Source organism: Mya arenaria, chromosome 11, assembly GCF_026914265.1.
Source record: "Mya arenaria isolate MELC-2E11 chromosome 11, ASM2691426v1".
NCBI lineage: Eukaryota > Metazoa > Mollusca > Bivalvia > Myida > Myidae > Mya > Mya arenaria.
Window position 1 is genome coordinate 63,371,179 of NC_069132.1, and position 12,671 is coordinate 63,383,849.

General features: G+C 32.4%; 1 protein-coding gene across 9 annotated transcripts in view; it reads right to left on the minus strand.

Annotated features, from left to right (window-relative positions):
• Positions 1–12,671, minus strand: part of LOC128209108 (uncharacterized) — a 60,175-nt gene that overhangs the window by 6,084 nt on the left and 41,420 nt on the right. For 8 of the 9 annotated variants that reach the window (XM_052912976.1, XM_052912979.1, XM_052912978.1 and 5 more), the window contains 9 exons: positions 11,803–12,339; positions 10,400–10,570; positions 10,167–10,200; positions 8,372–8,389; positions 5,861–5,997; positions 4,783–4,869; positions 4,004–4,079; positions 3,240–3,352; positions 2,692–2,810 (listed from right to left, as the gene is read on the minus strand). In XM_052912976.1, coding sequence (XP_052768936.1) covers positions 2,692–2,810; positions 3,240–3,352; positions 4,004–4,079; positions 4,783–4,869; positions 5,861–5,997; positions 8,372–8,389; positions 10,167–10,200; positions 10,400–10,570; positions 11,803–12,339 — 1,292 coding nt within the window. The remainder of the gene's footprint in view (positions 1–2,691; positions 2,811–3,239; positions 3,353–4,003; positions 4,080–4,782; positions 4,870–5,860; positions 5,998–8,371; positions 8,390–10,166; positions 10,201–10,399; positions 10,571–11,802; positions 12,340–12,671) is intronic. The other variant, XM_052912975.1, reaches the window with a different exon arrangement.

Below are 12,671 nucleotides of genomic sequence, written 5' to 3' on the forward strand. Positions count from 1 at the left end.
GCAATTTTCTTTCCGTTTAAATTTATGACTAATCAATAAATGTTTCGAAATAACAAATGATTTACCTTGTTCGTTCTACAAATGAAAACAAGTAGATAAATTAAATATTAGACCCCTAAATACACTTCAGACACCAAAAGTCATACCTGGATCAAACACTCAAACAATAGGAAAAACACAACATCTTAACTTTGGTTCTTAAATTTATTAAAGATGCTCTAAATCAGTATCACAGATAAACATAGATATAAAAATGTTGATGAAACATATAAAAAAACTCTTGAAAGAACATAAATGATCACATATTTGTCATGCAGAAATAACAATAGGTACCATGTTGATGTATACATTGTATTTTATCATATTCAGGTATCCGATATATAGTGGTGTGAATTTTAGATGACTGGTGACCCCATATCATATTGGTTTTAATTGAAAATTATATGAGTACAAAAGCAATATGCACAAAAAGATATGTGCCAAAGAAAATATTACAATATTATATATGAGTTTTTTTCCCTCAAAATATTCACCCCAGATTCCAGTTAGAATACAGAACAAATTGTTCTACCTTTATCTGATGATTTTTTTGTCAATTACTATACAGGGGTCGTGATTTAAATATGCAACCTAAGTCAATCGTATGGTCATTCATCATTCGTCATTAATTCATGGGATTGGTCCGTTATTTATACGACGCAATCCGATTGGCTACTTTGTTCCTAGCTCCAGCTTAGACCAATATTGACTACCACCCTAGATCAGTTATCATTAAGCAATATTCATTCAAATTATACCATAAGTATATAGAATTACAACTAAACCTTATGACCAACGGCTCAGTAAAATTACTAGCTTATTTATACATTGGATACCGAAAATGAAAAAAAGTTCTTTAACAATAAAAAAACAATTGTAAATGTATAACAAATCATCACCATAACAAACATAAATAACTGTAAAGTTTTTCCTATCCCAAAAACGAAAACATTTAAAATCTACTACATGAAATGTAAGAGTTTTATTATTATTATTATTATTATTATTAAAGTTTAAACAAAATATCAGAATGTGAATCAAAGTGAAGTATTATAATATAAATGACATGGCTTCTAAAAATATTTTTTTCTTTTTGGGTAAAAATCAATACAATAAATGTGTGTATTTTTGGGAAATGTTTGAATTAAGGAAAGTCACTAATTGGATGAACTGAATGTTTATTATCTAACTTTAACCTGATGTATCATTCTGTATTTGAATTTACTTCTGTGCAACTAGTCAGAGAGTTCATTGAAAGCTGTTTAAAATAATATTATATCAAGAAATTATAAAGATCTACACATGTATATACAGTTTTAAAAATGTTTCAATATATTCATGTATTTTAAAAAATAAAATCTCTGATATATCATACAATTCACAGTAACTTTGTTAATAGGTCCCCGATAACTGTGATTTAAAATAATCATATTATTCTCATAAAATGATTTTGTATTTCCAATATTAATATTTATTACAAATTACCCAATACTGAACACACAATACAAAGTGAGCATAAATACTGGAAGACATGATAAGTTTTAAACACGATTACCAATTCTAATTTGAGGACATTAAACTCAAGACGGAGACAACTCCTTATACAACTTGGGCTTGTATACACATTGTGTTGTCAGTCCTCAATTTGTAAAATTCTTAATCATATGGGAAGTTCTGAATGTTCAAATGGTGTAAAGGCTCTTTTGATTGTATGATGATTAAGAATGGATATAATGCATTAATTGACCTTAGTGCATATGCTTTTATATGTTATATTGCAATAGATGTTGAATGTAAACTAGTATTTAATTTCCATCTTTCTGCACCAGAACGTTAGTTTAAACTAGTTTGAGTGTTTTAATTAAATAGACATCATTTTCATATTAGGCTGAACACATGTATCAGAAAACAACCCATAAGGCTTTTTAAATTGGTTATACAGTTTCTAACTTTCTAAAAAGTTCATCATCTAATCATGAACGAAATGTTTATGACTGCTATGTACTTTAATTATAGATATATTCTGCCATTTATACAAAAAATACCAGATTTAAACGGCTGCAGTTTTAATCTGATCTAAAGGTGATTGTAATGTCATTAAAATATACACATTGCATAATAATGCTGACAAGTTATAAATCATTTTTAATCTTAAGATACACAAACCAACTTTCACTAAACATATACTATAAATAATATAAATCAAAGCGATGCTATAAATAATTTAAAATATTTCAAAAAGCAAAGCAACATAAAACAGCTCAAATAAATCACAATATCTTCACAATAATCATTATTCAGTAGAAATGACCATACATCGATAAAACAATTATTATTTCACTTAAATTAACATGCATTCAGCAATATATAAAGACAATTATAATCAATTTCTTTAATAATTACATCAAAATAATAATGAAAAAGTGTATTCAAATAGAATATACTGCAATACACAATTTGTCTAAATGCAAACTCAAAGCTCAATAGCTAACAGTTCAAATCTTTGCAAAGCACTAATCTAAAATGGTCCAAAAACATTGACCAACACAAAAAAATATTTCTACAACATCTAAAGCGTGTGTTCTCTGTGACAACCACAACAACATGTTGCATGCTCCAACTGGTAACTGGTGGCTCTGTGCATAGTCTTACTTGTCTATAATGGCTAGGAGAAGGTTTTTGTACTCTCCCTGGCATTTTGAGTTCACTGCGTCATACAGTGACTGACTGTACAGCTCCATATATCGTGCCTTAATGTCTTCAAGGTCAATCTGAAATGAACAACATGATAGCCAACATGATAATAGTGGGACATTGTTACTACTGGTAGTTCAATCCTAGTTGGAGTCAATGTTGACATCATGATAAAGGTTGACACCTACTGGTTGTTCAATCTAAGTAAGAGCAAAAGTTGACATCATGAATAATGTTGGAAACTGTTACTAATAAGTAAAGTTGGAACTTAAGTTGGATTCAAAATCTGGAATAATTTGCAATATCATAGACATTGGTTTATAAAAACTATAATATGGAATCTATGCCATAAATACATTTCAAAGTTCCCCCTAAGTCTTACACATAATCCTATAGACTCAAAAGTTAATCTTAAGGCTGAGTATATTCTTGCACAGAATTTTTTGTGAAAAATCCTATCATAAGAAATCTAGCTGATATTTATAGGAATTCCATTCACTACCTACCTCTGATCTGGACACAACAAGTCGGACGATCATGTTATCATTCACCCCCATACTGGTAAAACAGCCATGGATCCGCTCACTGTAATACTGGACTGGGTCCTCCACTGCCTTTGCTGTAAATACAAATACAAATCATACCAAAATTCCCTAAATATATTCTTCCTGACAATGTGCTGATATTTATTTTATTCAAAATCGTATAAGAATACAATCCTCAATTTAAGGGATGGATTTACAGCTAGGAAGATTCTTAAATATGATTAAACAGGCTGATCTAGCTTTGTTACAATCTTCATTAGTGAATTAACATAACGATACCTTTTTGAAATGAGTTCTGTTTTTGTGCAGTTTGTCAAAAAATATCTTGATTTTAAATACTTGCTTTGCAAATGAATAGACTTCGAACATGGATGGCCAAGATATTTCCAAGTTATCTATCACAACCAATAATAAATATGCATGTTCCAGAAATACTAAGTATAACAATATGAGACAAGCAAAATATATCTGTATATGTATGAGGGAGAGAGTGGTGTTGTGGTATTGGTGTTTCTCACCAAAGAGGTTATGTGCTTGAGCCTCCACCAATGAAACTTTCTCATAGTCTTACAAAATAACTAACAGTACTGGTTCTTCCCTGGAAATTGACTTGTGTTTCTATCAGCTATCGGTTTTTGTAACACTCAAGCTCAATAAAATGAGTTTAAATAACCTAAAACTTAACTTAAGTTTGTGTTTGGAACATTGTACAAACTAAAACCTACCAATACTGACGTAAACTTCTTCATCGTCACCCAAGGATGCCTTGGTTAGAGCTGTGTACACATCGTCCCCTGTCAACTGTTAATAAATTTACATGTAAGCATGAGTCATATTTGGGAAAAGAGATTATAAGAATGAAACACAAATTTAATCCTAATTTCTTCAAAGACAAGGTTCATTTATATCTATAAGTTCTTCTAAAATGAGTTTGCAATTTAGTGCCAAACACAGTTGTCTGAAAAAGGCTAGGTTTTTGTTCATCCTCACAAAATAAAAGCATCACTGAGGAAACATCAACACAAGTCTGCTGTTATTTACTATCAGTGGAACAAGGGGCATGAATCAATTTTTCTTATAGCCAGAGTTATGTGCCTTCCTTGACACATGCACAATGCCTCTGGGAACCATGTGTACCATGTTTCATTTTCAAGTTCAGCACAGTCTAAGTGTAGGTGCCATGCTGCCTGATTGCCGCTGTGGTCAATGCTAAATTCATTACCAAGGCCATATAATAACAATACTCAAACTTTTTAACTTTGAAATGGAAAGAAGACACTTAACAGTAAAAATTAAAATATTTGGCAAGAAAAGCAAACAACATTATGGAACATTACCAAAACTGTTTCAGAATGTTTAACCTGGGAGTAGGATTTGTTATTTGTCCCAGTTTAAACATTCCTTTTTTGTTGTGCTTGCAATGATAAATTGCTTTAATACATTTTCAAAAGTCTTTGTCCATAACAAACTCATGAACTGCTTCAAGCAAACACTACGTACTTACCCTTTTATATTCCTCAAATACTGCCTTGACCTGGAAATGGTTTTCCCTTGCTACCAGATCGTTGAAGGCATCTGAGGGAACTCCATTCTGAAATTCATATATGACATTAAGTGACACATAAAACAACAAGAGAATCGTGGAGCAAAAATCAATGCTTTACAACCACTTGTTTTTATTTGAGAAAGGGGCATATACCACAAGTATTAAAGCAGAAATATGGGGCTTGCTATGCATGTGTGAATTGTTGACTCTGGCATAATGTGTGCCAAATTTCATTTGAACATTTTTAAAATTTATTGAGCTATGGCCAAGTTCAAAGATTATATATTACAATGACGTTGATGACTACCACACCAATAACAAGAAGGCTATGACCATAACTCAATGTTTTTACTTCGAAAAAAACAACCTAAAAATCAGTCATTCAGTCAAATGCATGAATATCAACTAGAATATGGTGAGATTAAAAGTCCTGTTACCCATTTATCAAGCCCATACCAATATGGTACCTTTGTAAACTGTAAATGTCTGTTCATGAACAAAGCTGTTTTCAAATATCACAAGCAGATTTTGCTTTAAAAGTTAAAGAAAGATATCAAATGCAATCAGAATAATTAATTAAATAGTAAAACCTTTTTTAAAATACTTTATCAGCAAAGCTAACATATACAATACCATTAAACAGGAATTCACAGGGCATTACACAACTACAAATCACCACCATTGATATGGACTTAGCTAGGTTTTATCTAGGACAGGGTGCTGCAGACAAGGAACAGAGTGAAAAAGGCACTTTGTATCATGCTTTGAAGAACTTGACAGCAAATTCTCAGAGCTGTGTTGCATTGAAGTAATATTAGGTTCAGCTATCAAATATGTAAAGTAAATATGTATTCATAATCTATAAATCAAAACAAAAGACAAATTTGATTATCTTAGCATTTCACTCTACGAAGGCTAAAGGTTTCCCATGCTGGTATCCCTGAGGGCAGAACAGTGTTACCAAAAAGGGCAGGGTGCAGCACACTTCCATTACTCTCTAGCTAAAATCATACCATTGGTATATGAAAATTCTTACATCAACAAGAGCCTGTACAGCCTGCACATCAATGGTCGTGTCGTAACTCCTTCCCTCCCTCAGAATCATGGTGAGAAGTGTACGCAGATTCTCCCCACAATCACGTGTCAAATCCTTCTCAAGGTCAGCCTTGAAAGCTGGAATCAAGTTGTATTTAATAAGATTATTGGTGATACTATCCAGGGTTTGGTTTTAGTTTTACATTTAAAGCTGCACTCTCACAGATTGACAGTTTTAACATTTTATCTTCTTTTTTTTGTTATTAGAATCAGCTGATTTTGATATTAATGCCTTAAATTCAGTCAGGTAAGATAACACACAATAAAAAATATCTCATTTTTTCATTCCGAAAGCGTTAGTAAGGCTTTTAGCCATAACATATTAATTTTGGAGTGTAAATATGAAAAACTGCTATCTGATCTTTTGTCTGCTGTCTTGTATCACTGGTTTCCAGACATTTATGCAAAAAAAGGCTCATTCCAAAAACACATAAAATGTCAAAACAGTCAATCTGTGAGAGTGCAGCTTTAATTAAAGGCCAGTAGAAGATGCTATATATTAAGATAACATGTTTAGTAAATATTGTTACTTGCCAATATTATATATTGAGATGGATAGTATAATATTATATGAAGTTTTATTCTTCTATTTGATATTAAATTTAAATACACCAGATTATGTGTGTCATTATTTAATTTTTCATTTATTAGTATTTAATATATTTGACTGTCTTTATTATGCATTAAACTGCTTAGACATGTTATGTAGTTTTGCGGAGATATTTAAGGGAACACACTTGAGTTTAAAGGTCATGGAAGAAATAACTGTATCTAATTTTATTATCCTACTTCCATGGCATATAGAACTGCATGAAAATGTTGAATTGTTATGATTTGTAATCAATAAAATGGGCATTTTTATCTGCTTCAAACTTACACAAAATAAGTATGACTTTTACATAATTCTGATATATGTGTAAATTCTATGCCAAGATAAAAGTTTAAATACAAATTGCTCTGATTTAAAATGTGCATGTGCAGAAAAGATATGCATATACTTTATTACATCTAGAAATGAATGATACAGCTTTACATGATACAAAATAGAACTTTCACAGAATTGATGAATACCCCCATATACAGCCTATATGACACAGGTATCAGACTGATATTTCTACATCTAACTGAAAGTAGATTGCTCCAAAAACACCAAAATTGAAGAAAAGTTAAAGTTGTATTTAAGGGCACTTATGACAGTCAGCAGGGCACAAAATATATGATTGCTTTAAAGATGTTGAGGTAATTTGTCAAAATTCTGACCATTACTACCCCTTAGAGAAAGAATACAATGACCCCCCTTACAGAAAAATAATACAATGACCCCCTTAGAAGAAAAGAATATTATGACCCCCCTTCGAATATAGAATACAATGACCCCCCTTAGAAGAAAAGAAAACAATGACCCCCCTTTTAACAAAAGAATACAATGACCCCCTTAGAAGAAAAGAATACAATGACCTCCCTTAGAAGATAAAAATACAATGACCCCCTAGAAGAAAAGAATACAATGACAGCCCTTAGAAGATAGAATACAATGACCTCCCTTACAAGAAAAGAATGAAATAACCCCCCTTAGAACAAAAGAATATTATGACCCCCCTTCGAAGATAGAAAACAATGACCCCCCTTAGAAGAAAAGAAAACAATGACCCCCCTTTTTAACAAAATAATGCAATGACCCCCCTTAGAAGAAAAAAATCAATGACCCCACTAAGAAGAAAAAAATACAATGACCCCCCTTAGAAGAAAAAAAATACAATGATCCCCCTTAGAAGAAAAAAATACAATGACCCCCTTAGAAGAAAAAATACAATGACCCCCCTAAGAAAAAAAACACCCCCCATAGAAGAAATGGATACAATAACCCCCCTTAGAAGAAATGAAACAATGACCCCCTTAGATGAAATGGAAACAATTACCCCCCTAAGAAGAAATAAATACAATGAACCCCCTTAGAAGAAATGGATACAATGACCCCCCTTAGAAGAAATGAATACAATAACCCCCTTAGAAGAAAATAATATAATGACCCCCCTTAGAAGAAAATAATATAATGACCCCCCTTAGAAGAAAAAATATTATTACCCCATTAGAAGAAAATAATATAATGACACCCCCCCCCCCTTTGCAGAAATGAATACAATACCCCCCCCCCCCCCCCCCCCGTAGAAGAAAAGAATTAATGACCCCCCCCCTTAGAAGAAATTAATACAATGAGTAGAAAAGAATACAAGTGGTATGCATTGTACCTGACCCATAAACAAATCAAGTAGGTAACAAAACATTATACTAGAACAATTGAATACCATAGCAGACTAAGTTAGTTTTGCAACCTAATTTTGTATGCTATGTCAAAAATTTGGAAACAACATCAATATTGTATCATGCACAATTTTTATATCCTATAAAAAGAAACAACTAAAGCATTTAAGGTACTTCTTTATATCAATACCTTTTCCTTTATAGTCATCTGGATAAAATAAAACTTGAATTTTAATATTCATATCAATCTTTACTAGAAGTTTACAAGAGATGAATGCTAAAAATAAGCACCAAGAGGCAAATGGCTCGTCTGTTGTTGCTGTTTTAAGTCCAACAAGGGGCATAACTCAACAATTAAAAAAGCCAGAGTAATGTACCTTGCAACACATGTATGTATTGTTTCTGGCAACATTTGAATAATTTGAAGATATTGCCAATGTTAATGTTTTGCTGACAAAACTTGGACTACAACAGCGATGACCCAAAGGCTATGACAATACCTGAACTTTTTTGCTTTAGAAATACTTCAACCGAGTTGAGGTAAAAAATATTTCCAATTTACAATATAGTTCCATGTGTATCCTTTAGTAGAGATTGAAGCATTTATTAACACAGCAAGCACATCAAATATTGAAATGACCACTCTAACCTAACTATGGTAACCCTTTCCTTCAAATTCGAGTACTTAAGGCAATCTGATTTCTATCCTATCTCTAAAGTTGTATAATACAAATCCAAAAAATAATAATAAATCTGGTTATGTATTGAAGAAGCATCTTAATTATTTAAATTTAAACTATTTTAACTTAAACATAAAATTTTAGCTGCTATATTAAATATTTGATATTCTTTTAACTACTGTTATTCAGTGTATTATAAACAGAAGTTTCAGTGTGTTATTTTTGGAGAATATACATTAAGCGAAACACTTTATATAAGTTGAATTAATCAGTTCAGGATGTTGTTGAATGAAAAGGAAAAGGTACAAGGGTAACTGTTTATGCTTCAGTAATGTAGCCCCTGAACAAGGTCAAAATTCTACTGGCATTATAGAGGACAAAGACATTTGTTGTTTTAACATTCCATTAGGTCAAAATGGTCATGTCTTGAAAACAAACTCATTATCCACAGTAATTGAGTTTACCTTCTCTACTTTCTACAAGAACACAACATGCACAGAAATACAATTAATGCACTATCAAGAAACAACCATAGATGGCAATATCAGTCAGTGATGGCTATCATCTTTAATTTTGATATATTTATAAACATTATAATTAGAAGGTTGTCACCCTTCGCTCAATAAACCTGGATATTTCCAGTTATAGGTAATGGTTAAATGTTGATAGTGTGTGTATACGTACACACAAAAAAAATTGATTTGATGCATGCAGTCGCATAACCGTATCTTTTGTGTAATTTCATACAAACAACCTTTAACCTTTTTAGTGGTCCACATTTTCTTGTGTAAACTACCTACTCAATGGGCCATTCATTTTTTTATATCTATCACCATACTTGAATCAATTACAGCTGTCTGCTGATTTACTGAAATAAATGTATGTGAAAACTTGAGAAATACTGTATTCTCATAAGAAAATGTGAACCACTAAACAAAATTAATGGGTAACCAGTATTTACACACTTTAGCAAAAAAAAAATATACAAAAAAACACTGTCTCAGACTTAAACTGCCACCTTTTGAAACAACAATCACATTCATTCATTAAAGATGGCATATACAATTTGTGTATGTTCATATGTAAGAAAGACAGTTATGCCATATGTCTGTCAGATCATTTTACTTATTTTCAACAATGACCTTACAGGTTTTGCATTTACCATCTTCAAACACATAAGTTTTGTCCAATTTCCCGAGTTAAAATTTCAAACATTAAATTAACAATTTCCATGCAGAATTAAACTTCATGCAATTACAAAAGGGACGTACTATTTAATATTATTTTGATAGATAATCTACATACCTTTCTGGTAATGTTCTTTGATTGCTCTTAGCTCCTGGAAAGTAAATAGTATCCACATTTCAACAACTTGTCATAACCTCAGTCAGTTTTCGTATTTGCTTACCATAATCATAAACATCATGTGGCCATTATGACACTGGCATCACCAAGAATAATTATGACAATAGCTCAATTAATTTTCTTCAAAACCTCACCAGCTTAAATGCATACAATTAAATTCATACATGTAATACCTGTTTGGACCTTGTACAGATGATACCAATGAGTGTTGCTTCGGCCGTCCCGAGTCCCTCGACAGCTTCATGAAGCACGAAAGCGTCATATTCCGCTGGTAGCATCATAAGAGAGAGGACAATCTCCTCTGTGTCTCCTTGTAACTCAGATTCTAGGTCTATCATTAGGTTCTGTAAGACAGATCAATTTGACATATTAAAGGTGCACTTTTATTCCAAAACAAGATTTACCGAAATTATTAATATTGTTTTAATTTTCCAAAAAGGATGAATAAATGTTGAAAACAATGGTTCTTATAAAGGATACCGAAATTAAATTGAAAGAATTGTGCATAAAACATGGTATTTCTATCTTATGAGACTATAGTAGATCACAGTTACTGTAAATCTTTTAGCATTCACCAATCATCTAATATTTTTGAGTTTTCAGCTATTAAATACACAGTTACAATCTTGTTATCAGAAATTAATATTTTCCATGAATGCATTATTTATGAAGTAGTTAAAGGTTTATCACTCAAAATAGATGTGTGTTACACATGCGTATGTAGTGGTTTTGAATCAGAATGTCTCTTTAAGATGAACTTTTCATGAACATTAACTAGGGTCATAACTCTGGAGTGACTAAGGCGACATGGCTGATCATCGAACCTGAATGAGATATTCTGCCTTTACCCATTCTGACTGAATCTGGTGATGATCAGTCAAGATCTATTTAAGGTAATTTCTATAATTATTGGGCAATAACTCTCGAGTGCCTTGAGCAATATGGCTGGTCATTAAACATGGCCCAGATATTTTGCCCATTCACATGTTGACCAAATAAGGTGATGATTGGACAAATGCTTTTAAATTATTGACCAGAAAACATGCTGGACAAGTGTCACTTGCCGCAGGTGAAACAACAGAACGTCCCAATCCATGTACAGGCTTAACAAAACCTTAAACGCTTCCTATAAAAGTAATTATAGTGATTTTTTGCCATCATCTGAGACACTATTTCACTAGGAAAATCTTGTTATCAAGAATTATTAATGTGGCTGTTTAATTGGTGCCAAATCGGGTGCTTTTCGGAATCTAAGCTTTTGAAATTACATTGTGTGTTATTTTGTATAATAAGTAACAAAACCCCTGTATGACATCATGAATAATCTGCTAAGCTAAAGAGTATAAATCTGTTACATAGGATTTCATTTAGAGAACAGTTATCTCCCCTACTTCATTATCATTCATGAAAACAACATTTCGTCAGTCAAGTTTCCCACTGAACAAATGCAATGTAGTTTAAACGGAATAAAGTACCAGATATGAGTTGCCGATGAGTTTTGCCTTAATCATAGAATATTTGTACCTTAAAAAAAAAAATCATATGTAGAAAATCTTAGAATAAAGATACACTGTACCTTTTTGTGTTTCTGCTCATAAGCTGTCTTCAACTCCTGTCTCTGTTTATTACTCCTCCGTGGAATTATCGAAATCACAACTTTCTCTCTCTCATCACCCTGCAAATCAGTCATTGCACTGTTCAGTTTATCACAGTCTGCGTCTACATTGAAATTAGCATACGGTCTTACTGTTCCATTGTTTTGTCTCACACCATCGCTTGTGTCTTTTGTACCTTTACTCTTCCCTTTGTCGCCACCTTGTGTATCCTGTGTTTTTGCCTGCTGTTCATTTGCAGTGTCTTTCTTCTTTTGCTGTGGGGCTGTTTCATGATCAGCATGCTTGGTCTTCTGTGATTTGGCTTCCACAGATTTGGACGTTGGTTCAGATTTTGCTGGTGCATTGTTGTCTGTTGAGTGGTCTTGCTGTTGTCCTTGACCTTTGCCCTTGGGCTCAGACTTTTTGGGCCCAGTTTTCTTAGCTTGTTGTTGTTGTTGCTGCTGCTCTTGTTGTTTGGAGGCTGCTGTTTCCTTTAGGTAAGTTTTTTTACCATCAGTCTGTAATACAAAGAAACAATGACCTGATTTCTTGGTTCAGAATTGCATATTTTTCTGCAATCACATAGCAAGAAAGAAAATTGTGACAAAGCTCATGTTTTTATGATTCCTACAGCAGAACAATCCTCTCCAATTGTTTAAATCAATTGTTCAATTGTAGGATGATGTAAAATGATGTAAAATGTCCATCTCTCATCAAAGATATCCAGGGGGTCCAGAATCACCATGAGAGGCATTTTCTTACTGTGTTTTGGTTTCTTCCCAGGACACAGACTCAAGACTGATTCTACAAACTCCATCACAATCAAGGTGAAATATATAAGGTATAAGCT